Here is a 25,417-nt window from a genome sequence, read left to right as displayed (position 1 = left end):
AACACTTCGCTACCTGACTTGAATGTTCCACAGACACCTGTAGCTAATTTTTGTCACCATTCCTTTTTGATCCTCTATCAAGCACTGCCAATCATCCCAGCGCTGAGCCCATTTTGGGGCTCCTCCACTCCCTCCTGCTCTACTCACTGGTTCCCTGAGGACTACAGACCTCCCCCTTTCCACTTAGCCCTCTACTCACTCAGATCACCCTGATCACTTCAAGTAAACGCTGTACCCCTGCCTCTTGCAGTAGCTTCCCATAACCAGGCCTGCATAACCTGTGCTTGCCTCCCACAGCCACAGCAGTCACCTGACACCTGCTGGTGTCAGTCACCGTCTGCCAGGCAGTGAGCCTATGGTGAGGAGAGCCCTACTCCTAGGCTTGTTGTATGTAAGGTGTCCTTGTCACCTTAATTTGTAAGGCAGAGTACACATCCAAAACCAGCCCCTGTTCTGGCCCTCTCCCATCAAGCCAAGCTCTAGCCCTTCCTGTGAGAGACAAGGATTCCAAGCTCAGACATAAATGGGAACCTGTAATCAGCTTCCCACATAGTTCCTCCCGGTCACCATCCCTTTGTAGGAGGTCCTGGGTTCAACCCAGGGAGGCAGATACAATGGGCGAGAGGGTGGTTAAGACCCTCTGAAACAGACTCATTGCCTACTGCTTTCCTGGCCCTTTCAGTGAAGTTGGAAGTTCCATTTTATTGGGGAATCTCCATTTCACACCAGCCCCTGGGGAAGTAGTTCATACCCCTTTCCCAACTTCAAGGTAAGTTCCAGAAACTGTTAATACCCAGGAGACTACAAGACTGCCTTTGTCTAAGCCGACAAGAAGCCTGAGCCACAGAGCCCACCCAGAACATAACTGTGGATGCTTGCACTTTACCCAGATCAGTGCTGTCAGAGAACACCCACAGGTGCCTGTAGCCAAAGAAAGGCAAGACTTAGCCCCACAATAGGGATTTGCAGATCCAATACAGACCTTCTGGAATCTCAATACCCAGAAGGCCCTGGGGAGCATCCTTCCTTTCCAGTCAGGCCAGCATGCTGATGCATGCTTGGAAGTGGTGATGCCTCTAGAAATACGGAGCTAGCAGCCTACAGAATGCCAGCACTAGAAGGGTGAGGCAGGACTCGAGAGTTAAAGCTCACCATAGTCTGGGAAAACGAAAACAATAAAAAAGCTTCTTGGCTCCAAAGGTGGGCAGGAGGCACTGGGCCTTTGTTAACTATCCCAAGCAGGACAAGAGGATAGGACCACTTGGGGACTCAGCATTATCCCCTTCACTAAGATCCCCTTCTATCAGTCAGGACACATGCACAACAAAAGCCCAAACACCTCCCCTGGGGGCTGTCCTGGGGCTGGGAGAAGCCACTGTCACCTCCAAGGCCATCCTATGTACCCCACAGTACCACAATGGCCCCTCCAGCCTACTGTGGAGCACTCAACGGATACCAGACAGTTCCTAGCACCATACACATGGCCTTTCTCTGGGTTTGCTCCCTTCTGAGAGCCAGTACTTTTTTCTAGTCCTAGTCTCTCGTGCCGAGTCCCCCAGTGACCACAGGCCCACAAGGGCAGAGTGTATCTAGAGAGTATGTGTATCTGAACACTGTCCCACACTAAACTCCGCACCCACGGGCCTTGAGTGTCTTGTCTGGGAAGCGCCTGCCTTCCACCCTGTTTGCCACCCAAGATCCTGGTCAATGTCAAGAGGATGGGTTCTTAGCTCTCCCAAACCCAAAAAATGAGGGCATCTGCAGGCACAAGGGATTAAATAATTAATAGATTACCAACATGTTAATTACAAATAAGGAGTCAGGAGCTAGAGACGGTGATTTTTCCAAATGGGGAACCAGGATCCACAGCCCCAGGGCCCAGGGGTCCTGCCACCCAGGCGGGGCAGCTCCAAAATAAATAAGAGAGTTGGGGACAGGGGTCAGGGTTGTTCCTGCTTCTTCTTCACAGAAATCCGCTTCTTTCTTGCTGCCAGCATCTCATAGAAGGGGTCCACGCTCACAGCAGCCCTGCAAAGAGGTCTGGTTAGGACAAGGGCCGAGCGCAGGCCCAGCCCTCCCAGCTCAGACCCCAGCCCGATGGGGCTCACTGGATGGACTTGATCCACTCGTCTTTCTCCTCCTGTGTGGGTGCTGAGATTCGGTACACCATGTGGTTCCCCTCTACTACCCGACCGTCAGCCTCGGTTTTGCAGGCTTTGATGAGCTGTCCCTTATTGTTGGGAATGTAAAGCTCAAAGCAATTCTAGAATAGAGGGGAGGGGACAGGTCAGAGCAGCCCTGGGCCAGTACATAAAGGTAAGGTTTAGGGGCACTTTATGAGTCTCACCGGCTTCCGAGGATCATCCACCTCACGGATGCTCAGGTTCTCTAGGGGGATGATCCCTCGGGGCTCCTTGTCCTAGGGGCAGAGTCAGAATTCAGGTTCCATGAGTCCCCCAGTGCCCTTAAGAGTGCTGGCTGGACGTGTGTGACCCCCCCCCCCCCAGGATCCTGGGCCCATGTCTGCAAGCTCCACCCTCACCGTAGTGTACTCAAAGTAGTAGAGGCAGTTGTCTGTAAGAATGAACCAGCGGCGCTTCCAGGTCTTCACCCGGCCCCCTGCAAGGGAAGGGGTGGGAGGGGCCGGGCTCAGCGGGGAACCGCTGGGGGGGGGGGGGAGCAGAGCAGGAAAGGTAGGGTTCTTAGGTCTAGGACACAGGCAGTGAGGGAAAAGATAGGCAGGCAAGGAGAAGCTGCTAGGGCCCCAGGAGTGGGAACCCTGCTTGGGCCAAAGTTTCTGGATATTCTATTGGCGTAGGCCCAAGACCCTCCCCATGGGCCAAGGCCAGAGCAGCCCCTTCCTATCTGGTGGGGGTTGGTAGGGGTCAAGGACACCAGGTACCTACCTCCTGGGGCAGACAGCGAGAAAGCAGGCAGGACCAGGTGTGGAAGGGAAGGCGAAGGGATGGGGTGCCCCCAAGAATCGCAGCGACAGAAATAGGGGGTCAGGGAAGGGATGCACAGGGGGCCAGAGCAACAGCAAGAAAACAGGCAGAGGGGAGGGGGAGAGAGGAAGAAAACCAGTTACATCCACATGGGGAGGAGCCAAGGACTCCCCCTGCCCACCATGCCCCTGGCCTCCTGGCTTCAGCCTTTCCCAGCAGGTGTTCAGCCTGGCCAGGATGGTCAGGACAGCCCTGAAAAGACATATTCCCTGAGACCCTCTGCCCTGATCTAAGGGATAGGGCTGTCTTAGCTGTGTTTTCTTATGAAGTCCCTGGCCCTCTGGACTCTAGCCTAGAGACCCACGCACCCACATCTTGTATTCGACAAGATGACATACTGTGGCCTTTGGATGAGCCACTGAGTAGAGATGTTTACACCAGCCATCATGATCATAATCAAGCCCATGAGAGACCCTGCATCTCAGTGGCAGGACACCTTTGAGTCTCAGTTTCTTCAAATGAGAAATGGAGAATAAGGTTCGCAGAACAGCTCAGAGACCCATCTTGGGGGAAGTTGCCTTCTTGCTCCTCCCTCAGGCTCAGGGAGACCACTGTTTGCTGGGGAACCTGATCTTCTGTGATCCTACTGGCCTCCTTGCACTCTACAAGGGGACAGGGCCAAGGTGCTTCCCAGGAAAGGCCATGTGTAATTACCAGGAGAGTACACTGACTTTGAAGATACAATGCCTTGCTCCAAGTGCACAATTCAACAAGGCAGGACCTCAGACGTGGAGGGATGCTGAAGCCACTGCTGACTAGTCCAAGAACAGAGAGGCCTGATTCTAACCTGGGCCCTCACTCTGCAGAGTGCCTAGCTGTCCCACTACAGACCACACACTGTCTCTGAGCAGTGAGCAGGCAACCTTGCCATTACCCCTCCAGCTCAGCACAAACGTGCCTAGCTATACTCCAAGTGTCTGCGGAGCTGTAATGGTAATTAATGGCTGGCCTGTACCCAGATCCTGCCTGCATGAGCCTTGAGTCTTCAGGGTTCACAGCACCGAGTGCTGAGAACAACTCTCCTGGCCACACAGCTACCTGCTGAGGCCTTGCTGACTGAGCAGTCATGTGTTACATCACACATTTCAACACGGCCTGCTCCCCCCTAAAGCGTCATCTAAAATCACTGGCTACTGCTGCACCGTCCTCTCTCCGGCCCAGCTGACAATGAGGCCAATTCTAGGGCAAACAGTCTGCAGAACATCTGACCCTGTTCTGGGCTTTTGGGAGTTTTACTGAGGGAGGTAACAACCTGGCTCATCAGGCCCTGGCATAGAAGACTCCAGGCATATGAGTAGGCGAGGCCAGGAGCACTTTTATACAGGCCCAGAAAATAGCCAAAGTGTGTTCTTGTTTTCAGCTCAATTTATCAGATGTAGAAACCTGAGGTTCTCAAAGGTGCAAAACCTTAGGACACTCAGTCCTGACCTGGGCCACTAACATCCCCTGCAAAGTGGCCAGCAGGCTCAGGAAGGGACGTACCCAGCTTTAGGAGCCAGCCCTCGCGGTCTGGGTTGAAGAAGGTGTGGGTAAGATCATTCCCATCATCCTCAGGAATCTTGAAAGGCTCGTTTCGGATGCTGTCATAGAGGTTCTGAGGGTGGGGGAAAGAGGTTAGCAACTTCAGGTACTGAAATTTCTCAAGGGCCAGGAAAATCATCAATGGGTCACTCACCATGGGAGAAAGGGATCAAACTGGGAAGAAAGGGAAACATAAGACTGAAGAGATGGGAGGAGGAAGAAAAAGATGAAGGAATAATGGTGAGAAAGCCTGTTAAGTTCTTGGAGATGATGGAAGAGAGGCCTGGCAGAGCCTGAGAAGAGACACAGAACAAGAACCAAAGGCCAGACAGAACTGGAAACAGAAGAGAAGACACATGAGAAGGTCATGCCCACACTAATGTGAGTAGCCAGAGCAGTTTAGGCACTGGGAGACCCTGGGGCACAAGAAGTGGTGAGGCTAGAAGAGGGGCAGAGCTGGGAGCAGCACTGACCCTGAGAAGGTCCTCAGGCAGGTCCCCACCCTCATTGATGCCCCGGTTCATGGCCACAAAGCGCTCCAGGCCCGGCTTGTCCCTGACATTGGGATTGTGAAGGCTAGTGTTCAGCATGATCACGGCAAAGGACAACACGTAGCATGTGTCTGCGGCAGATAAAATAAGGCAACCAGTGATGACCCAGACCTTTCTCATGGATCTGGGGATCCAGACCCAGCACTCCCTACTCAGACTATAGGTCCACGCCCTGCCCTCTGGTCCTACCTGTAGACTGGAAGACCCCAGGGTTACATAGGCAGTATCGCTGGGCAAAGGCCTCCATCATTCGGTCAATTTTCTGAGCCTCTCCAGGGAGGCGAAAGCTCCATAGAAATTGCCTGGGTTGAGGTGGGGGCAGGCATAGATTTCAGGGCTGGAAAACACTTTCCTTCTATCTTCTCTGTGTGTTCAGTGCCAGCCCATCATCTACATGGAGTTCCAGGCCAACCAGGGCTACACACTGAAATGCTATCTCAATACCAACCCTCAAGCAAGCAAACAATCAGATTCCAAATCTCTCAGCTCCAGTTGTCATGTGACTGGAGTAGTAAGTTCTAACCATGGATTCTGGTGGGGCTATATAGAAACAGCTTTTTTTCCACCCCTAAGTTTGCAGAATTGGACTGGGAATGCCAGGTGCTTGGGCTGCCATGCAGGAAGATGCACTGAGCACAGAGGATCAACATGAGCACGCCAATGGAGAGCCTTGGGCTTATCTCAGTTGAGTTGTTTCCTGAGCGTTGCTTGCTTCTGTTGGAGCTGCTTTCCCCTCCCAGCTGAGAATGCCCTGGCAGATGCACTTCTGCCCCATCCTTACCGGAGCGCCTGCACCAGGTTGAGGTCGGTGAACTCATGCAGATCCACAAAAGCATGCAGCACAGACAGGTTCAGCTCTTCCCTGCAGGGAGACAGTGACATGAGAACCAGTGACACTGGGCACACTAGTGCCACATCCGGTTCACTGTGCTTGCCCCCAGCAGCTGACCCTTTTACCTGCTCCATCGCAGGCTGCGTCCTAGAGGTAGGACACCTTGCTCTGGTAGCTTGTCAGATCTTTGAGCACATGGAGTACCTAATGTCACCTCTCTAGAATGTCCTCGTGCCCCCCAGATGCCTTCACCTCAAGAACTGACTTTATCTAAGAGTTCACAGGCAATTCCTAGTTCTATGCACTCACATGGCCAGAGGGTCTCCTCACACTTGCAGCTCTGGCCATGACAGAAGACTTCCAGACAACCCCACACTTCAGATGCCAGCTATGTACTCCTGAGACTTTGACACTGCCCCCAACATAAATGGGCCCCTACTGGGCTTCCTGGGCTCTGAAGCTCCCCCGGGAGGCAGTCAGACCACCCTATCATGAAGCAGCTGGGAGTCCTGTGTAGCCGGGTAGCTCACCTTTCCCCTAGGTAGTCCCCAATGGCAGTCTTGTTCAGGCCTTCGCCCTTGTACAGGAAGCGAGCAATTTCCTCAGGTGTGTTCTGCAGAAGCTCATGCTCCACCAAGAATTGGATCCCCTGGAGGGAGGGGGTCAGATTTGTGCCCAGGGCGGAGGTTGATGCTCCTCATGAACCTCAGCATCCAAACCTCCTCACCCTAACAGAGCATGATCAGCCTCATGCTCCCATGCACCATCCCTAACACATCCCCTCAGCTTCTGTTCCAGCCGATTCCAGAATGTGCAACTGGGTGTGGCAAGGAAGAGCTCTGAAGAGTAACTGAATAGACTACACACTACAGGAAAAATGAAGCGGTGGCTGCCTGTCACGCTGTGAGCGTAGACCCTTGCTGCTTCTGTCCTGCACCGTGAAAAGCCCTCTCGCTGCCACATCTCCCCTGGGCTGGAGCACTTCTATCTAGGAGATGTCTGAGAAAGGCAGGCTCAGCACTGCTTAGCACGTGGCCAACTCCCAAAGGCCTCGGCACATGGACATTCATGGAACAGACAGGGAGGAAACATATTTTCCTAACACTTCCAGAACCAGAGATGCCAAAACCATGCCTGAATATCTGCTCAGCTAACCTTTTTGGGGTCCATGTTGAATTTCTTCCTGCCCATTGCCATCTTCCGGTTCCGCTGCAAGGTTTTACTGCAAAAGCAAGGTGGGGAGCGGCCAAGGGCCAGTGCTTGGGTATCCATGTCCCCGGCCAAACCCCCTGTTCCCGTGAGTTCCCACAGTCCTCACCTGCCCTCATTGGCCTCCAGACCCTCCACCTCGCTCATAGCCTCACTCAGCTCCTCTCGCAGGCGCTGGATCTCCACCAGCAGCTCCTGCTTGCGCCGTCGGATGTTCTCCAGCTCCATGCGCTCCTCGGGAGTCAAGTCTGGGGGCTCTATGGGCCAGGGTCAAGAAATTAGTTCAGAGGGCCAGGACTCCTGCATCCTGAGAAAGGATTTGGGCTTGGGGCCTGGATTCTTGTCCAGAAGAGGAATGGCTACCAGAGAGGAGAGAGGAAGAAGACCCTGAATCCTTAGTCTGGAAGTGTCTGGGAGTCTCATCTCATAATAGGTTCGGGGATAAAGTCCTGGGCCCATTACTTGGAAGAAGGATGGGGCACTGCCTTCATCATGGCAGGAAGTGGGGAACCTAAATCTTCTGTGCATTACTTGGAAGGGAACCAGTCCCTGGGCTCCTGGACCCGTCACTACAGCTGAAAGCGCTTCAGTCTGAATTTTGCACGCTTTACTTGGATGCCCCGGCTCCTTGATTCCATCACAGTAGACGGGAGGCGTGGATATTGGTAACATTACTTGGAAGGACCTAGAACCTTGGGCTCATGGCTCCATCGTCGCAGGAACTCTGGAGCCCTGGATCTCTGAAAGGTACGGGGCCCTCCACCATGGTAGAGGATCTGGGATCTTGGGTGCATTTCTTGGAAACACACCAAGACTCTGGCTTCTAGCTCCACCATAGTGGGGACCCTAGCATGGGCTTTTTGTAAGGGAGCCGTATCCCTGATTCCATCATGGTGGAAAAGTTAGGGTCCTGAATTTTTGGTGCATTTCTTAAAAAGGAACCGAGGCTCTGGCGCCGCCTCGGCAGATACAGTGGTCTGGATCTTGAGTAAACAGTAAAGACAAGCTAGAACATCAGGACCAGGGTCAGGGTCAGGAACCGCACACAGACTAGGTCTACAGCGGGAAAGGCAGGCCGCGGTTCGCGCGGGTGTACGCCCCGCCCCGCCCCGCCCCGCCCGCCGCCGCCGGAAGCGGGCTCGGTCCAAACAATGGCCCGGAACCCTGGCTCTCGGGCGAGCCGGAAGCCGGCCCCGTGCGCCGAGAGACGCCCTGCGGCGGCCCGGCTGTCCGCGGCGAGGCTCGGGAGCGCTCCGCCCGCTCGCCTCGCCCGGCCTACCGTAGACACCGTCCTCCATGGCGGCTAGGAAGGCCCGCGGGGAGTCCGGGGCGGTTCCGCCGGCTGGGCCTGCGTCCGCGTCGGCCCGCGGGCTCGAGTGAGCCCGCTCAAACGCCCCAGGAGCCACCGCCGCCTCCTCAGCGCCCGTCCTCAGCGCCGAAAAGACTCTCCCTTCACGGCCCAACCGCCCGGCCGGTGGGGCCCGCCCCTCGTCCTGACACCACCCAATCCACTGCGGCTCTCCCCGACTGCTCCGCCCCCGACGCCACAGGACCATCTCCAGGACCAATAGGCTCACGAGAAGCCGCCGCAGGCGCGCGCTGCGGGCGAGAGACTGCTAAGCCTGGCCAATCAGAGTGTGGGCAGGGTGCCCGGTCCCGCCTCCGAAACAAAGGAAAATTCTTGGCACCTTTATCCCCCAATAAGAAAACTCAAACAAGCGCGACCAGGAGGTGGGGCTTCGGGGAGCAGGGAGGGTTGTGCCTGTGCGCGAGCCAGACTGGGGACACTTAACCCTTCGTTCAGGAATTCGTTGTTAGGGGCGGGACTTTGTTAGTCTTGTTGTCAAGGGCGGGAGCTCAACCTTGGGTTGTTTCCTGGAGCCACACCTCCTGGCCCTCCACGCCAGCTTTGGACCGGAGCGGTTGCCAGGCAACTGGGAGCCGCATAGGCCTGTCTTTTTGCCTCCTTTCTGGGAATACTTCTAAGCGGGTCGCTGTCTTTGAACCTTTTCCATACCACCTCACGTGACTTTCCTACACACCCCAATCTCCTCAAAGTCGAAAGATGGTAAATAAAGACATTCTTTCTTCCAGATATTATGGAATTTGGCTCCACGTAGGCACGGGCTCTACCTTTCCAGGGCTTTCTGTCTTTCAGGCTCTTCTAAACTCTCCCTTTAAGCTTAGCGTCATCCTCCTAAAATCCTGCCTTCCCCAGGCATTCTCTCAAGACACCTCTTTTCCCTCAGAATCTTCCAGCCTGCGCTGACTTTCTTCTCTTGGCAGAACTCCAGGTCCCAGTGCTTAAGGTCCTCCTTCCACCCAACCTTTTCAATCCTCATGCTTGCCCTTCTTAAGCTCCTCCCTCCTCTCAGAATCCTCCTCCTCTTTGCAGGGAAAGCAGTGAAGGGCCTGTCTGATGGGGACTCTGCAATTCTTGTAAATCGGAAGGGGCTGAAGTGGCTTCCAGGTCTCGTCCTCATTTGTGTCCCTGGGCTGCTCGGTGGTGACGGATTCAGGGCCAGGACTTGGCTAAGCCTCTGGATTAGTCATTGGAGCCTTCTAATCCCCTCTCTGACCTTTATGAGTGGCCTGACCCATGCCCTCTCTCATGGAGACCCTGTCTGCACCAGACCTACCCCACTCTCTCCTTCCCATTAAAATATGCTCCTGCCTCTTCAGCCCAACTTAGCATCTTCCTCCACCATGGTCTCCGTTGTCCCTAGTCTCTGTCCTAGACCTGGGGGTGGGGAAACTGCCAGCTAATTAATCCTGTCCGGTTATTACCTGGGGATTCTGAAGGATAAAGCAAGATGAGAGCCAGAAGAGGGCATGGGTGGATTCAGCTCTCAGGCCAGCCAATGCCAGTGACAGCGCTGGCTCTCAGTTGGGAACACTGGGGAGGACACCTCCTCCTTCTGGCAGCGTCCCTGAGGCTGGCTATCAGCCTGCTGGGCACTTAGGTGGCTGTACCATGAACGAAGGCCAAGAACAAAGACCCACATTCCAGAAGCACAGGCACACTGCCAGAGCTCCTGGTCCTTCAGTAGAGTGGCAGAGTTCCCTAAGAGCTCCTCTACCTTGCTCACAGTGGATTTTACCCTGAAGACAACATCTCCAGCCCCCAAGTTGGAGCAGTGGGATGGTGACAGTGGCCCTTGGTGATAGCCTATGCCTCTTCTGGCTGGTGGAACCAGTCATCAAGTCGCTGTCCCCTTCCACCTACCCCTAGAAGGCTGTGTGTTTCAGCACAAGGATGGAGACAGGAAATCTCAGAACCTGCACTGGATCTTAGCCTCCATGAAGTGAAGGACCGCTCTTCTAGGAGGACCCTTGGAGAACTTCAGACTCTAGTGGCCATTACAGGAAAAATGAAAACAAGGAGAGATTTGCCTAAGGGCCTGAAGTTCCTTGGAGCTGCTGGGATTTAAAGTGAGCCTTCCTGAATCTCTGCAAAGGGCTCTAGTTAGCGTGAATGTGCTCAGATCTTACCACAGGAACAAACGGAAAACATAGAGATCTGTATTTATGTCATATATAATACTCGTATGAGAAATAAACACACATCACTAGGTGCAGCAGTCCAGCCCTTAGGCTCGCCGGCCTCAGCCTCTCCCTTCCCTTGCCCACTAGTTAGCCCTGTGGTCCTCTAGGCTCTTGCTCACAAGCTCCACACAAGAGTCTCTGCCTCCTAGAACTGCCAGGCTGTCCATCTGAAGGTGACTAGGACTTCTAGGCTTTGGGAAAGGACAGCTCTGGTCCCTGGAATTTTGATTTCTTTTGGCATTACAGAACCACAGGAAGTCACTCAAGGTCATAGAGATCCTCAGCCCTGCTGGGTAAAGTGGAACCAGCAAGTCACAGACCTCTAGAACCCTGCCTGGGATTCTGCTCAACCTTGAACCACAGAATCCTGATTCCTTTGGATGTTCTAAGAATGGCACTTCAAACAAAGACAACAACATTCACCCTGTGGATCATGGAGAAGCCACACTCACTCCTTCAGCTGGATCCTAAACAGCCAGAACTCCAGAGTTCTCCAGCCTCAGGAGCCTCAGCATGCCAGCTCAGTCCTTTCAAACTCAGAGACCTAGAAATGCTTTGTGTATTCTAGAAACATAGCTTTGTAGTTTCTGGAGAAGTTCCACTCTCTAGCCAACCCGTTCTAGAATCCCCAATGTCAACCTAGACTCAGATAATCTCAGCTCTTGGGCTCTGGAACCACCAGAGGTCTTTTCTTCACACACAGTCCAGTCACCATTCTGTTTTTGGTCAATTATGATGATCCAGAATCCTTGAAGTATTCTATCCCCTCCTCTCCTGAAGGTAGCAAAGCCACCATTGCTTGAATCTTTGTTTCTTGATCTGTGTAAGTTGATGTCTTCCTCCTGTGGCTGTGTATCTCTTCTACGCTAACCAGAATTCAGCCTTCACTCCTCCAGAAATCTGATCCCTCAGCTCTGGTAAGACTCAGAAATTCAGCTCATAAAAGGGTCTTGGGAGTGAGAATGGAGCAGAGAAATGAAGGTGTTATATCTGCAGCAGACATCTTCATGGTTAGTGGTTAGCTCAGCAGGCCACTGGTCCTGAGAAGCCCCTGCCCCACTCCCAACAGAGTCTGGAAGCTCTCCACCTCTGTCACGATTGGGAAGGGGTGTCACACGGGGAAGCGGACCTCAGCTGTGTCATGGAGGCAGGGTTAGTGCGAGGGTTGGTGTAAGAGCTCGGGGGCTGACAGCCTTATCTGGGGTCTCTACTGAAGTCCCCTCTTTAGTGTCCTCATCTTCATCTTCCTCCTGGCAGCAGCTCAGAGCAAGTTCATTTTCATAACAAAATGCAGTGAGGGAGCCAGGAAAGCTTGACTTAGGGCTGTGGGAAGCCTGCTCTGCCCGTTCATCCAGCTCCTTGGCACTGCATACTGGTGTCCCTGGGACCTCATACGTTCGATGGAAGTGGCGATAGTCAACCTCATACTGGGAGCCACGCTGGAAGAGGACCGGCTCGAAGCGATGGCCCCAGAGCAGCTCACCTGGGAGGTAAGATGAGCGGCACTGTGTAGTCATGGCTGTGGCCTCAACCATACCTTCAAGAATGACTACCAGCTCAAAGTCAGCCTGGGCCAGCTCAGCCCGCCCCAGCTCATACAGTGGGCTGGCGGAGTCAATCTCATGCACGATGGTAATGGGGGATACCAGGAAGATGCGATCAGTGCCTCCATCAAAGCCGACATCCACATCCTGGTGGTCCAGTGGAATATACTCCCCCTCTGGGGTCACACGGGGCTGTGCAGAAGCAAGAGGAAGGAGCCAGAGAGGTGAACAAAGGTTATAGAAAGAGAGGAACAAAGACAGAGAGAAAGAACAAAGATTAACGAGCTGAGCTACTGGAGAACATGGTTGCAGGGAAAGGGACAGGGACTTAGAGGGAGGGAGACCTAGAAAGAGGGACAGAGACAGACAGACAGATTCCAATATAAAGGGACATGGATCCAAACCCAGGGAGAGGAGGACATAAAACCCAGAGAGGGTGTGGGGACACAGACCCCCGGGGACCAAAACCCAACAGCATGAGGAAGATAGTGAGATAGAGACCTGTAGAGATAGAGAAGAATAGAGACTTAGAGATAGGGAACCAGAGAGAGAAAGGAGGAGCTGGGAGGTAGATCTGGCTCCAACGGCAACTGTTCCACTGCTGTTTTAGGTATCTATCCATCCCATTGAGTACAGGCAGGAGCACACTGAGAAGTGTGTGTGTGTGTGTGTGTGTGTGTGTGTGTGTCAATACTGGCAGTTTTGTCTCCTTACTGCTCTATGACTGTCTTTCAGGCTGTCACTACACCCACACATCTGGAAGAAGCATCTCTCTGGGTCATCTTGGCGTTTCAAAGGGCTAGGAGCTCAAGTATGGTTGAGGATCTGTTCTCTTGTGCCCCAGAGGCTTCTGGGAGCTGTACTTCCCACAGTCAGTGCCCTCTCTTCTGGCCTCAAGGGCAGCCTCCATTTGGTAGTGCTGACTGTAGCTCATTGGCTTGTTGGGAACTCAGATGCCAGGGCAATGTGGCCTCAGGTCTAGGAGCATCAAGGCTCCTACTGCAGGGCTTGGAGGGTTACTGCCCCAGTGGCCAGTGAGAATGGCTTCACTGGAGCTGTTCCCAGCCTGGTGCTGTACTTATTGGGCAGGAGGCTGGTAGGGAGCCTGTGACCCAAGTCCTAAGCTGCTCTGTTGTCCTTTCTCCTGGGAAGTGGGAAAGTCCCATAGTCCCCACACCCAGCAAACAACACACCCAGCAAACAACACACCCAGCAAACAACACACCCAGCAAACAAACATGCGCCACAGGCATTCCCTTGCCCTGGTGCTGCTGGGAGCTCCCAGGAGCACTTGAGGGCAGGCATGCTTGCCCACATCTAGACTACTCAGCACTGATCAGACAGTCTCCAGGCCAAGAAGCTCCTCAGGTGTTTTACTCTCTCAAGCTCAGGTTCCAAGTAACTTGCCTCCTGGGACACTACCTCTCCTTCAGGTCTAACAGTCCTGCTACTCGGGGTGCTGAAGAAGGCGCATCTCCCATCTTCCTACTCCCTACAACATACACACACACCTACTGGTCCTTCCTAAACACACACACACTCACACGCACGCACGCACGCACGCACGCACGCACGCACGCACGCTGGCCGCCATGCGTCCCCTCACCTGCAGCAGCTGCGCCCGCACGTGAGCTTCCACCAGGTGGCTGCGACGCAGGTTGCCCACCCGCCACATCAGGCAGAGCCGGTGGTCCCGCAGAGCCACCACTGCGTTCTCGCTGAAGACCAGGGTCTCGTTGCGTTTCTTGGGCTTGGCCATCTTGGCCATGACTGCACCTACGACGAAGGCGTCGAGCACACAGCCTGCGATGCACTGCAGCACCACAGCGGCCACAGCGGCCGGGCACTCCTCGGTGACGCTGCGCACACCGTAGCCTATGGACGTCTGTGTCTCCAGCGCGAAGAGGAAAGCAGCCAGGAAGCTGGCCACCTGCGAGAAACAGGGTGCCGGTGGCGGCGGGGCAGCTAGGTCACCGTGCAAGGAGGCGATGAGCCAGAAGGTCAGGCCGAAGAGCAGCCAGGAGGCGAGGAAGGAACAGGAGAAGAGCAGGCACATCCAGCGCCAGCGAACATCCACACATGTGGTGAACAAGTCGCTCAGGTAGCGCGCGCCCTGGCCACCCAGGTTCACGAAGCGCACATTGCAGTGCCCATCTTTTTTGACGAAGCGCCCGCGGCGCCGGCTCCCGGCTGCCGGCCCAGGCGCCCACCCATTGCGACACAGCCCGGCCCCCGCCTCCTCCTCATCACCAGCTCGGCTGTTTCCTGACTCCAGCGCGCCGCTCAGGCGGCGCAGGGCCCTGGCCAGGCCCATTGGGTGGGGAGACCCCCTCTGCTTGGCCTAGCGGGGGGCGGGCGCCCCAAACCTGCAGGAACAAAAGATAGGCAGGACCGTCAGGGCTATCAGGAACTGGAGGAGCCACTGGCCACAACAATGCTCTGCACCCTCATTTAACAATAAGGTAGGCCAGTACTTGGGGGACAATGAGACGATCCCACCATAGGAAACTCGGCATCTGGAGCAGAGGGTTTCACAACACTGTTATGAATTATGCCAAAAGGTGGCTTAGGCTGCTGTAAGCACTGTACATGAATCTACACATTTGTGGGTTTGTTTGAGATGGTACTGGCGAGGAACACACCAGGACTCCTGAATGCTAGGCAGTGCTCTACCACTGAGACGGTATCCCTAGCACCAAGAAGAGTCTTGAGATAAACAACATTATTTTACAAATATAACCTGCTTAAGACTACAGCCACTCAGGCTACAGTTTGAATGCTAGAAGTTTTAGCTCCTGAGTCCTTGTAGGTAACTACCAGTACCAGGCATCTGGAGAAAAAACCTGCGGGCCCCACGGATGGAACACACACTGTATAGCTCCAGCACTCGGGAGGCTGATGTAGAAGCATAGAGAATCTGAGGTTAGCTTGGAGCTACATAAAGCCCTGGCTCATACAAATAACAAGGATTCTACTTGGCAGAGAAAAAGAAACGAGACAAACATCAAAGTGTGAACACTTTCTTTGTTGAGGCTACCTTATGGGCTCTAGATAATCTTTGTCCCTTGGACCCTGGAGTAGGTGGGAACAGGCCATGTACCTCAAAGCATTTTAAGTGGGAGCAGCCAGTCCCAGCCACTGTTCCGTCTCTATATCTACATCATCTGCACCCTCTGAACTCTGCCAAACTCAGACCCAAAGCAGTGCCCTCTGTACTGAACACGCAGACCTTTTCACGTATCAGTATTCCCTGGACAATACTTTACAGCCAGGCAGCGGTGGTGCACGCCTGTAATCCCAGCCCTCAGGACACAGAAGGCTGGTGGACCTCTGAGAATTTGAGGCCAGCCTGGTCTCAGAGCAAGTTACAGGACGGCCAGGGCTACATAGAGAAACCCTGTCTCACAAAACAAAAACCAAAGTGCTATATAAAATTGCATTGCTCTGAATGAGAATCTGGAGATATGTTTTTAAGACAAGTTTTCACATACCCAGACTGGCCTAGAACTGATCCTCCTGCCTCCACCTCCCGAGTGCAAGGATCATAAGCCTAAAACACTCCACTCAGCTATGGAGAAGACTCTAAGTACAGGGGCTTACCTCCATTCGAGGAAAGGGGTAGGTTGGGAAAAGGATGTGGGGCTTCTTTTTAGTAAGACATTTTTGGTAAAAAATGTCCTAGCACTACTACGGTGATAGCTGCTCAACAGCAGCTACCCTGGATAAGGCTGTGGTCCAGCAGCGTGCACACTCCTTGCCTCAGGCCTTGGGTTTCAGTCCCAGCTCTCCAGCAAAAACATCACATATGCTGATGAACCGACAGTTACTAATAAGCAAGTTTGGCCTTGACCATCTGACCCCAGGCCACTCCTACTAGGCTTCCTTAGCAAGGATGGGACATCACCCCAGTAAGGAAGCAGCTTCTGTCATCAAGACGTAGGACCTGTTGGTCAGTGTAGTGGAAGGCAGAACCTTGAGTTCTAGGACAGCCTACACAAGCCTACCTTATCTTAAAAAAAATATTATTTAGACTCTAACCTAGGCTTCCTTTTCTAGAGTTTTGATTTGCTTATTTGAGGCTTGCTAACCTGAAAGGGAGAGGACCTGGAGGTCCTTGGCAGCTCCAGGCTGAATCCTGATCAGGACCCTCATTAGTTCTGGCAGTGGGTACAGTGAGTTTATGGACCTTCTTAAACCCCAGAGTGGAGGCCCAGGTCTAGGCCTTCAGTTTCACCCCCAGCTACTACAGGGCTGACGTGGGTCATATGTTCCCATGCAACCCCCAGCTCTCTACACCCTGTAAGCACACTAGACTCTGGACCCTCATGGGCTTTGGTAAAAGAACCCAAGATTCCTTGTAAGGCTGTGTAAAGTTCAGCACTTATGGCTTAAGTGCCTTGCAACTTTCTTGGTCTCCATGGCATACAGAAATCTAGCCAGGGGTCATGAGGCCCACCTGACAGGCACGAACCCGAGGCTCAGGGCTGATTGGATGGAGCTGGACTGAGTCAGCACAGCAGCCCTGAATGTCGAAGGTCATTCTCAGGAGGGGAAGCAGGCTAGTCTCCCAAGAGCAGGTTTGCAGTGGGACTGTGGAAAGTAACCTTCACACACAGGCTTTGTGGCAGAATTCCTACTCTGCAATTGTGTCTAGGAGCCAACTAGGGAGAGAGGGAAGGTGGAATCCCACCCTTAAGTCCCTTAGCTGGAGAAAGGTGGCAAACTCAGGTACCAGTGAGGCTGTGGGTGCAGAGCCCCAGTGATGACAACTGCTTGAGTGCTGGCAGTGGGACAGGCCAGTGTGTTTATGGGAGGACCTGCAGCTGCCCATGGTACCTACTGGCCTCCAGGGTTCACCTTTGGTTGATTGCTCAGGGTGCCAGGGGCCCAGGGCTTCACCCCGTCTGCGCTAGGGTGGAAAGCTGGCTGGGTCATGAACCTCTGAGCCCACTCTGCCACTGCCCTGAGGTAGACCTGTGTCCACCTTAGGTTGGGTGTGATTTACACCTTCAGAGAACCGTCCGCATCACACTGCCCAGCACTAGGCTGCTCCTGAAAAGGATGGGGGGAGGATTCTGATCCACACACCCCCATCTTCCACCTGACCCACAAGAGCAGCTTAATGTTTCCATATAAAGGAGCCACAGGGCTTAAGGTACTTCAACTTCATGTCAAAGTCACTATATAATCTGGAGCCAAAAAACCCCGCCCCTCCCATCCACACAAGGTGGCACTCCTACCCCTGCCAAGTAGTGGCGACAGGGCACTGAAGGAACCCCAAAGGAGACCATTGACAAAGCAAAGGACGGAAACTCCTGTCCTTTCCTAGTCTCCAAAGCAGCCAGACAACCGGGACACACTGGGGTCACTAGGCCCAAAGATGATCCAGGGACAGACAGAGACTCTGAAAGAGTGACAAAGACTGACTCAGAGAAACAGCAACCAAGAGAGAGGGGCAGAGACCCAGATAGGGAAACAAAAGGTCACAGTGGAGTAAGCTGGGAGACCCAGAAGGTGAGGGTTTTAGGACAGAGACTGAATCAAAGAAACAGACCAAGACAGAGGGACATAGATGCAGATAGGGAAACTGGCGTATGCCAGGGAGACTGAGACTCAAGAGGGGGGCAGAGAGTGACTCAGAGGAACAGAGACCCAGAAAGATAAAGGGACTTACAGAGAGACAGTCAGACAGACAGACAAGAGTCAAGACCCAGAGACATCCATGTGCAGAGCCTGAGTAAGAATTCAAAGAGACATGAGGCTTGTCTCATGAATGTCGACAGACAGGGAGAGCGAGGGGCTGCCTCTCAAGGGAGAATGGGTAGTGAGAAAACTCATGAAGTCGGTATCGCCCAGAGCCTGGAAGCCAAGGGCTGGAGTACTAGAGGCAGGGAAGCTTCTGGCTGGTAGGGAAAGTGCTGGGGGCAGAGGGGAGACAAGGTGGGTTGGCTCAGGTCTGCACTTACCTGGGGGGGCCGCCCACCCCCATGCCCTGCACTGGGGGTTCCTCTGCCCAGCTGGAGAGGGGCCTCTGTGGGTGCTAATGTGTCAGGTCTGTCCTCGGCCCCTGGGGCCTGAGCCGGGGCACCCAACCTCTGAGCTACAGCGGATCAGGGCCTGAAGAGAGGGGGGGTAGGGGTGGAGCCGGCTCAGCACTGCAGAGGGGGAGCCGGGGAGGCTGGCCAGGCAGGACACTGGGCTGCGGCCCAGGCAGACTGGAGAGGACAGTGCAGATAATGGGTGGGAGGTAGGGAGGGAGAGTAGGCATCAGGAACATGGGAATAGTCATAGGAAGGGCACTGACAGCCCTTCCTGAACTTAGCAGGAAATACTGAGGTAGTAATAAAGGAGAGGAAATATGGGTCTCCATCTCCCAAGAATAATGCCTTAATAGGCTGGTGGTCCAGGCCTGGGCCACTGGAGCAGAGGTTAACAGGGGTCTTTCCCTGATGGCAGGGGATTAGCGCTAAACCAAGTTCTTCCCTACCACCGTTAGGGCTCTCACAGGAGAGAGGCTCAAAGGATTGGTGCCTCCCACATTTGGGGCCTTATTGTGGTCCTTTACTGCCGAAGCCCCAGACCCTCCTCCAGTACAACACTGGTCAGCACAGGAGGGCATCCCAGAAAGCCCCCGACTTGGCTCTTAACCAAAAGCAATTGGCCAGAAGAGAACTAAATTCCAGCGGAGTGACCCAGACCCAGACTTGGTCTAGCCATGGCAAACCCTTCAAGTTCTGAAAGTTAATCAACAGCCAGAACTGTCCTGGGTCAGAGGTCCTTGGGGTCAAACCAGGAGTCAACACTGACAGAAATATCACATTGAGGCCTTATCTGGGACAGGCAAGGGTTTTCACCCAAACCAAGTCTTTGGTGTAAGGTACATAGAGGTCAATCTGAATCATTAGAGATACTAGCTCAGTAGAATCCATCACTTCTCTTCCACGTAGGCCAGGTTGAACATTCTTTCTGTGGCACAGTCTACAGGCCTAATGATCTTCGCCAAGTTAACTGATCCAGTTCCAATGCAGAGCCAAGGCCTGAGGTCAAGTGTTGGCCACCTCAGACACTGATGGTGCGGAAGACGGTGAAGCCGGATAGGGCGGTGCTGATCAGGACCCCAGGGCACTGTGGGTGCCAGTGTAGCTCCTTCAGGTCCGTCTCACCTTGATGCACGAACAGCAACTGCTGGGGGAGTGCTGCCAGCCCGGGGTCTGTCTCTGCCTCACCTGCCTCTGGGTCCCGTTCAACTGCCAGGTCCCACTGTGTGATCTGGTTGTCAGCACCTGAGGCTGCAAACACCCCACTGTCCTGAGGGTGCCATTCAACAGAGGTCACGGGGGCCATGTGCTGCTTGAAGGTGGCCACAGGGGAGCCAGACTATAAGAGAATGTGGGAGTCAGACCTCAGTATGAGCACTGGGCACTCAGCCTCAGAGTTCAACCAGGGGCCCTCTCTTACACCCATACAAAACCAGAGCCAAGGAAAGAAACACAGGACAAGGACAGCAGGTAAGATAACTTAATGGTCCATGGGCTGCTGGGAGCTGTGTTCGTACCTGCAAATAAGCCTCTAACAGGGTGACAGGAGCCTGACCCCTAACATTCATCCCTGAGCATGCCTCAGGATCCCTTTTCTAAAAAAAGAGCAGGAGGGGGTCCTCCCAGCACATGCTTGGCTGTCCTTTAAGGCTAAGGCCTTAACAGGGCAGAGATAGCTCCCTTAAGCTCCACGACATTCACGCTAGAAGTGGTACTAGGAACAAAGTCCTGAGGCCACTTGGCATGGGAGGGCTGCAGCTCCCTCTGGAAGCTTCCCCAAGGATGAGTCTATAGAAATGATTAAACCGGGAAAAGAGGCTGACTGCATGTGACGCAGGGAAGGTCTGCAGCCAGACGCCCTGGCTTCCTCTAAGGATTGGAAACGCCTCTTCCACCTGTCTAGATTAGCTCAGCTGTACAGACAATGCTTAGCGTGATGTCACCTCTGCTCCTGTTCTGTGCCTCAGTTTCCTTTCCTTAAAGGAATAAACAGGGCTCAAATTCCCAGCTGATACTAAAACACACTAGAATTAATAGCAGCCCAAGGTCATGGGCTATGTCGCCAGCTGTATCTATGCTACACAGACAAATAAGTTACAGTCTCTGTACTGCCCAGCTGGTGGAGGGACAAACACACTGGGTACCTCCCTCCTAATGCAGACATCGAGAAAGCAGGCAGGACCACGTTAGAAGGAGACAGATGTATGGGCTGCCTCCAGAGTCAAAAAGCGAAGCAGAGGATGACATGCAGGGCTAAGTGATTTCTCTGCTCACACACACATTATGCTGTGCCTGCCTCCTCACCTGGATTTAACTCCCAGTACCCTCCCCAGCCCTTAGGAGCCCAGCTGGGAAGATACCTTGAACTGTCGCAGGTCCCAGACTTTGAGGGCCCCATCATCCCCACCGCTGAGCAGGAAGGGTTCCCTTCTACTCCAGCTGATGACATTGACATCCCCATCGTGCGCATTGGCTGTGGTGAGCATGCAGGCCTTGCCTGGGGCTGCTCTGATGTCCCAGATTCGAATGGAGGCATCAACTGAGCAGGAGGCAAACACCTGAGTAGGTTGAACAGTGTGAATTAGGAAGATGTGCCCCAACGCACAGACTACATTATCATTTATTGTCTGAATCAGGCCCCAACTTAGGACCCCCCTCTCCCAAGTCAAGGTTCAAGTTCCTAGCCTGTCCCCATCAGACCCACGTGTCTAGGCCTTCAGCCTTTCCTCACCGTGTCCTCAGTTGGCGACCACTGCAGATCCTCCACAGAGCGTGTATGGCCCACATACGGCCGCTGGTCCACATTCCAGGAACCACCATCGGTGGGTGTCCAGAGGTGGATGTTTTTCTGACAGTCACCAGTCAGCAAGCGGCCTGGACAAGGGTTAGGAAACCACCTTACGCACTTGGACACTCAGGAGCCCTACCTCCATCTCCCTTACACCATGAGAAAATCCAAACTCACCAGGCACCCGAGGGGACCAGTCAAGAGCAAAGCCCTCACCCATGTGGCCAGCAAAGGAGAAGATGGGCTTTACTCGGGCCTGCTCATCCCGGAGGAAAATGGCCAGGGCCTGGGGGTCATCTACCACCTGCAACAGCCGCCGCAGTGCAAACACCTCCACCTGGCCCTTCTCTGACCATACTCCAGCCACAGGCTCCTCCCCTAGCCAGGACACCTGCCAGAGGGTGCACAAACAGAGGAAAGAGGCCTAAGTTTGGACACCAGACCCCCAGAACCATAACCTCTGCATGTCTACAGACAAACTACAGTTCCCTAACAGCTTTGAGAGAGGAAACTGTACCCAACCTTCTAGACTGGCTGCTGCCCAGCTCACCTCCTGGTGCTGGGAGTAGAAGGAGCAAGAGGATGAGGCTCTGGAGCATGGTCCCTGAAACACTCTGTGTGCTAGAGTTCCACGGCTCGGCTCTCACGTCCTTTCACCTCTACACTCACCACAAGATCCTGAAACTGCCCTACCACCACAGGCAACACATTCCTTTGTTCTCCACTGTGCTGGATAGTAAAGTCAAATCAGAGTAATCTGAGAGAAGGGAACCTCAGGTGAGAAGATGCCTCAGTAGGGCTGCAGGCAGTAGGACATTTTGTTAATTAGTGTAGGAGGGCCCAGTCTGTGTGAGTCCATCCCTGGGCTCTGTGAGGAAAGAGGTTAGCTGGAGGTGTTGGCACACATCTTTTATCCCAGGTCTTGGGTGGCAGAGACAGGCAGATAGATCTCTGAGTTCAAGGCCAGCCTGGTCTACAGAGCGAGTTCCAGGACAGCCAGGGCTACACAGAGAAACCTTGTCTCAAACAAAACAAACAAAAAAGTGGAGTGAACAAGCCAGAAAGCAACATCCCTTAATAGCTTCAGAATCACCTCCTGCCTCCAGGTTCTTGTTCTGCTTGAGTCTCTGTCCTGACTTCCTTTGATGAACAGTGATGTAAGAGTGTAAGCCAAGTAAACTCTTCTGCACAAGTTGCTTTGCTCACAGCATCTCATCACAGCAGTAGTGACCCTAACTAGGACACTCACCTTGGACCCCAAACCCCGAGACCCGTTTGCTGTGTCTTCTTCCTTGTACCTTCCGACCTTTCTGCCCGCCTGTGGCTGAGCATGCCTACGCCTCTGCAGATGCAATCCTTCCTATGAGCTGCTCCTTACAGAGCCAAACACGTCTGGCTCCCTGCAGCCAGAAGGATCCAGATGGATCAGGCCTCTGTTTTACAGGCCCCACTTGTTCCTCAATCTCCTGGAGTAGAAACCCACGCCCTTACATTGGCCCACAAGGCCAAAACCCACTCCTCCGGGTACTAACCCCCACATTGTCACCGTCCCCTTTGTCCACTCTGCTCCACACAGTGGTCTCTCGTTTTCCTTGAACCCTCTGAACTGTGCCAAGTTCACCCTCTGGCACTTTCATTTTAGTTCCCTGCAAATCTGTTCCCACAGACATCTTAGCTCCCACACACCTTTCCCCATCACACTTAGCATCTTGCAACAAACTATGTATTTAAAAGTTTCTTTTGTTCCCTTTCCCACTGGTATGTTTAGTTCATTGGACCCAGAGCTTTGTTTCTACAGGCCGACTCTTCTAGTGTTAGGGCAGAACCTGAGATACCGTAATAATTTAACAGAAATACACAGGCCCAGCTGAGGGTCCAATTTTGCTCTAAGTGATCCTAGTAACCCTCCCCCCCATTTGCTCATTTACCTGATCAAATGTGTACTAGGGCTTCATACACTTGAGGTGAGCACTCTACCACTGAGCTACCTTTGAACTCATCCTGTAGCTTAGGCTGGCCTTTGATCCTCCCGCCTCAGTTCCTAAGCAATATCTAAGTAGACTCTTGTTAGTTGTTACACTTTGTAATCAGGTGCTGTTTTAGCGCCTATGATTTGTTTATCAGCTCCTATTGTTTGTTTATCCTCACCAGTTCCCACTGGGTTAGCTTCATAATTTTCAAAATTAAACAACAACAACAACAACAAAACAACACCACAGTCTAAAAGAATACCTACTACATAACAGTTATTATTCTTCCTAAAATAAGGAAAAAGAACTATGCACCAAGCCAGGTGTGGCAAGGCACGCCTGTAATCCCAGCACTCTGGGAGGCAGAGGCAGATGGAGCTCTGTGAGTTTGAGGCTAGCCTGGTCTACACAGTGAGTTCCAGGACAGCCAAGGCTACAGAGGGAAACCCTGTCTCGAAAAACCAAAGAACTATGTACCAAATAAATCTGTAAAGGCTGAAGGGAGCTGGTGTGTGTGGTGGCTCATCCATCTTTAGATGCTGAGGCAAGAAAAAAATAAAAATAAAAGCAACCTTGAGTTTGGAGTCAGCCTGGCCTACAGAGTAGGGATATGTCTGAAGCTGGCTTGGTGGTGCACATCTTTAATCCCAGCACTTGGGAGGCAGAAGCAGACAGATCTCTATGAGTTCATGGTTAACCTGGTCTACAGAGTGAGTTCCAGGACAGCCAGGGCTACACACAGAGAAACCTGTCTCAGAGAGAGAGAGAGATTATGTCTGAGAAAGATAGAGAGAAGCTGAGGGGCAGAAGGAGGTGCTGAGGAACATTTGGCTGTTGAGGGAGGAGTATGCTGCACAGAATGCTGAAGAAGCCCTTGGGAAGACGTGTACCCGAACTCGGTTGATGCCACCATAGTGGGGAACCATGGCCAGCTCCAGCTGAGGCTTCCGCTCTTCTTCATCGTCTTCATCTTCCTCCTCATCGTCATCACTGCCCTCTGAGGGTGGCGGCCTAGTCCCATGGAGATTGTGCATCCGAAGCATCATCAGTCTGGGGAAGCAAAGCATGGATTAGAAACTGAGTGTCAGGATGCTTAGGAGGGAGGCTAGGCACCCAAACTTTCAGTTCTGGCAGAAGCGGAGGGCCCTGAGGGCGTCTTGAAAAGGTTCTGGGTCTCACCTATTGCTCTGGGCGCTCTCCGCCTGGGTTCCCGCACACAGGTAAAGACTGAGAGGGAGCTCTGTCCGGTTGTCGCCCAGGTGATCTCGGACTATGTCAAAGCTGAGACAAGGTGCGCCTAGGAAGGAAGGAGAGATGGTAGAGTTGCAGAGTGGGTACGAGACACTGAGAACTCGATCTCCACCTCCAACAAAGGCCAGAATTCCACAGGGTTATGTCACAACCCTCAGACTCCAGACCCCTCATGCCATAGGCTCCAAGTCAGGCCTTCCATCTCCCTGGCAGTCAGGGCCCTCCACCTACCAGTTTGCGCACGATGGTACAGCACGTAGGCCTCCTCATCCATCACCAACTCCTCCCCTTCGCCTGGTGGCGGCCCTTTGCCGGGCAGGTAGACCTGGGATGGGCCCTCGGATCCTGGTTCGCCGGATTCAGCCTCCATGGGTTCCTCAGTTTCACATGTGCGCCTCCGGCCCTTGCGCGCCGCCATCTTCGAACCTTCTTGCCCCTGACGCGAAGTAAGAGCGTCACTTCCGGGTTTCTCTTGTCACTGTCTAAGACCCGTCCCACCGTACTGTTACCTTGGAAACCTGCGGACCAGCAGTAAGAAAGTGGTGCGCGGAGAGATGGCCAACCCCAAATAACGATGTCCTGTTTCAGTAATAAGATTTATATTAGCAGAGATTTTTGTCTTCCGCGTGACCTTGGGGAGTTCTCCCGGGCAGCAGTGGCAAGGCCTTCTGGGAGTTGTAGTTCTACAGGAATCCTCGACCCCAGAGCCCTTCTCCATCTTCCACCTTTCATTCCCAGGGTTGTCTTTCCACTTAGTCAATTATTCATGTATGTAAACGAGCACTTACTGGCAAGGAGACTGGGCTTCTGTTCCCCGAGGACGCATAAAGCTGGTTTCTTCTCCTCTTCTTGTTATGATAGCTCTAAATTATTTCAAAATGCTTTAGGGCAGACAGGCTGGACTTGATGCATAAATTAGTGGATTGAATCTATTCTCCAGGGGCAGTCCATTTCCCAGCCAGCATTCCCATGGCAGCTCTGGTCAGCAGGCACTTAATCAGAAAGTCTCTCGTGAGGCCACCGCTACAACTGTGCCCACTCTATCTACACACGTGCACCATGAGTTTTGGTTAATTGGAGTAAATGAAATGTTGGAAATGGATCTTCCCTGTGAGATTAAGGGTATTCAAGATGTCGATTGGCCACTCTCTTCATTTGCGCA

At 53.3% G+C, this 25,417-nt stretch overlaps 3 protein-coding genes across 3 annotated transcripts; all 3 read right to left on the bottom strand.

Moving 5' to 3' along the window:
* Positions 1 to 1,759: 1,759 nt before the first annotated feature.
* On the bottom strand, positions 1,760 to 8,613 carry Cyth2 (cytohesin 2). The gene is made up of 12 exons (XM_021640398.2): positions 8,398 to 8,613; positions 7,228 to 7,375; positions 7,065 to 7,131; positions 6,440 to 6,558; positions 5,859 to 5,939; positions 5,267 to 5,379; positions 5,000 to 5,148; positions 4,488 to 4,599; positions 2,543 to 2,619; positions 2,348 to 2,419; positions 2,109 to 2,263; positions 1,760 to 2,028 (listed from the first exon to the last, which is right to left on the bottom strand). Exons 1-12 carry the CDS (start codon positions 8,414 to 8,416, stop codon positions 1,941 to 1,943), a joined length of 1,200 nt encoding a protein of 399 aa, XP_021496073.1. The 5' UTR covers positions 8,417 to 8,613; the 3' UTR covers positions 1,760 to 1,940.
* A 2,016-nt stretch (positions 8,614 to 10,629) lies between these two features.
* Positions 10,630 to 18,613, bottom strand: Kcnj14 (potassium inwardly rectifying channel subfamily J member 14). Its single transcript, XM_021640404.2, has 3 exons — positions 18,175 to 18,613; positions 13,815 to 14,574; positions 10,630 to 12,400 (listed from the first exon to the last, which is right to left on the bottom strand). The coding sequence occupies exons 2-3, from the start codon at positions 14,520 to 14,522 to the stop codon at positions 11,804 to 11,806; spliced, it is 1,305 nt and encodes a 434-aa protein (XP_021496079.1). The 5' UTR covers positions 14,523 to 14,574; positions 18,175 to 18,613; the 3' UTR covers positions 10,630 to 11,803.
* A 134-nt stretch (positions 18,614 to 18,747) lies between these two features.
* Grwd1 (glutamate rich WD repeat containing 1) lies at positions 18,748 to 24,691 on the bottom strand. The gene is made up of 7 exons (XM_021640384.2): positions 24,487 to 24,691; positions 24,184 to 24,301; positions 23,895 to 24,054; positions 21,212 to 21,425; positions 20,978 to 21,120; positions 20,607 to 20,804; positions 18,748 to 19,585 (listed from the first exon to the last, which is right to left on the bottom strand). The coding sequence occupies exons 1-7, from the start codon at positions 24,671 to 24,673 to the stop codon at positions 19,268 to 19,270; spliced, it is 1,338 nt and encodes a 445-aa protein (XP_021496059.1). The 5' UTR covers positions 24,674 to 24,691; the 3' UTR covers positions 18,748 to 19,267.
* Between the last annotated feature and the right edge of the window lie 726 nt (positions 24,692 to 25,417).

Source organism: Meriones unguiculatus, chromosome 1 (assembly GCF_030254825.1).
Source record: "Meriones unguiculatus strain TT.TT164.6M chromosome 1, Bangor_MerUng_6.1, whole genome shotgun sequence".
NCBI classification, from domain to species: Eukaryota; Metazoa; Chordata; class Mammalia; order Rodentia; family Muridae; genus Meriones; species Meriones unguiculatus.
This window is presented reverse-complemented; position numbering and strand designations above follow the sequence as displayed.

What these genes read in the sequence shown, in the direction of transcription:
- Cyth2 (XM_021640398.2), bottom strand. An exon ending in TCAACATGGACCCCAAAAAG is followed by an intron (nt 6,559 to 7,064) that starts GTTAGCTGAGCA and finishes CCCTCCCTCCAG; the next exon opens with GGGATCCAATTCTTGGTGGA. An exon ending in AACCTGGTGCAGGCGCTCCG is followed by an intron (nt 5,380 to 5,858) that starts GTAAGGATGGGG and finishes ACCTCAACCCAG; the next exon opens with GCAATTTCTATGGAGCTTTC.
- Grwd1 (XM_021640384.2), bottom strand. Translation starts at nt 24,673, where the DNA reads ATGGCGGCGCGCAAGGGCCGGAGGCGCACATGTGAAACTGAGGAACCC. An exon ending in GAGAGCGCCCAGAGCAATAG is followed by an intron (nt 24,055 to 24,183) that starts GTGAGACCCAGA and finishes TTGCTTCCCCAG; the next exon opens with ACTGATGATGCTTCGGATGC. An exon ending in CTGGTCCCCTCGGGTGCCTG is followed by an intron (nt 21,121 to 21,211) that starts GTGAGTTTGGAT and finishes ACCCTTGTCCAG; the next exon opens with GCCGCTTGCTGACTGGTGAC.
- Kcnj14 (XM_021640404.2), bottom strand. Translation starts at nt 14,522, where the DNA reads ATGGGCCTGGCCAGGGCCCTGCGCCGCCTGAGCGGCGCGCTGGAGTCA. An exon ending in TGCGGGCGCAGCTGCTGCAG is followed by an intron (nt 12,401 to 13,814) that starts GTGAGGGGACGC and finishes GCTTCTGCACAG; the next exon opens with CCCCGTGTGACCCCAGAGGG.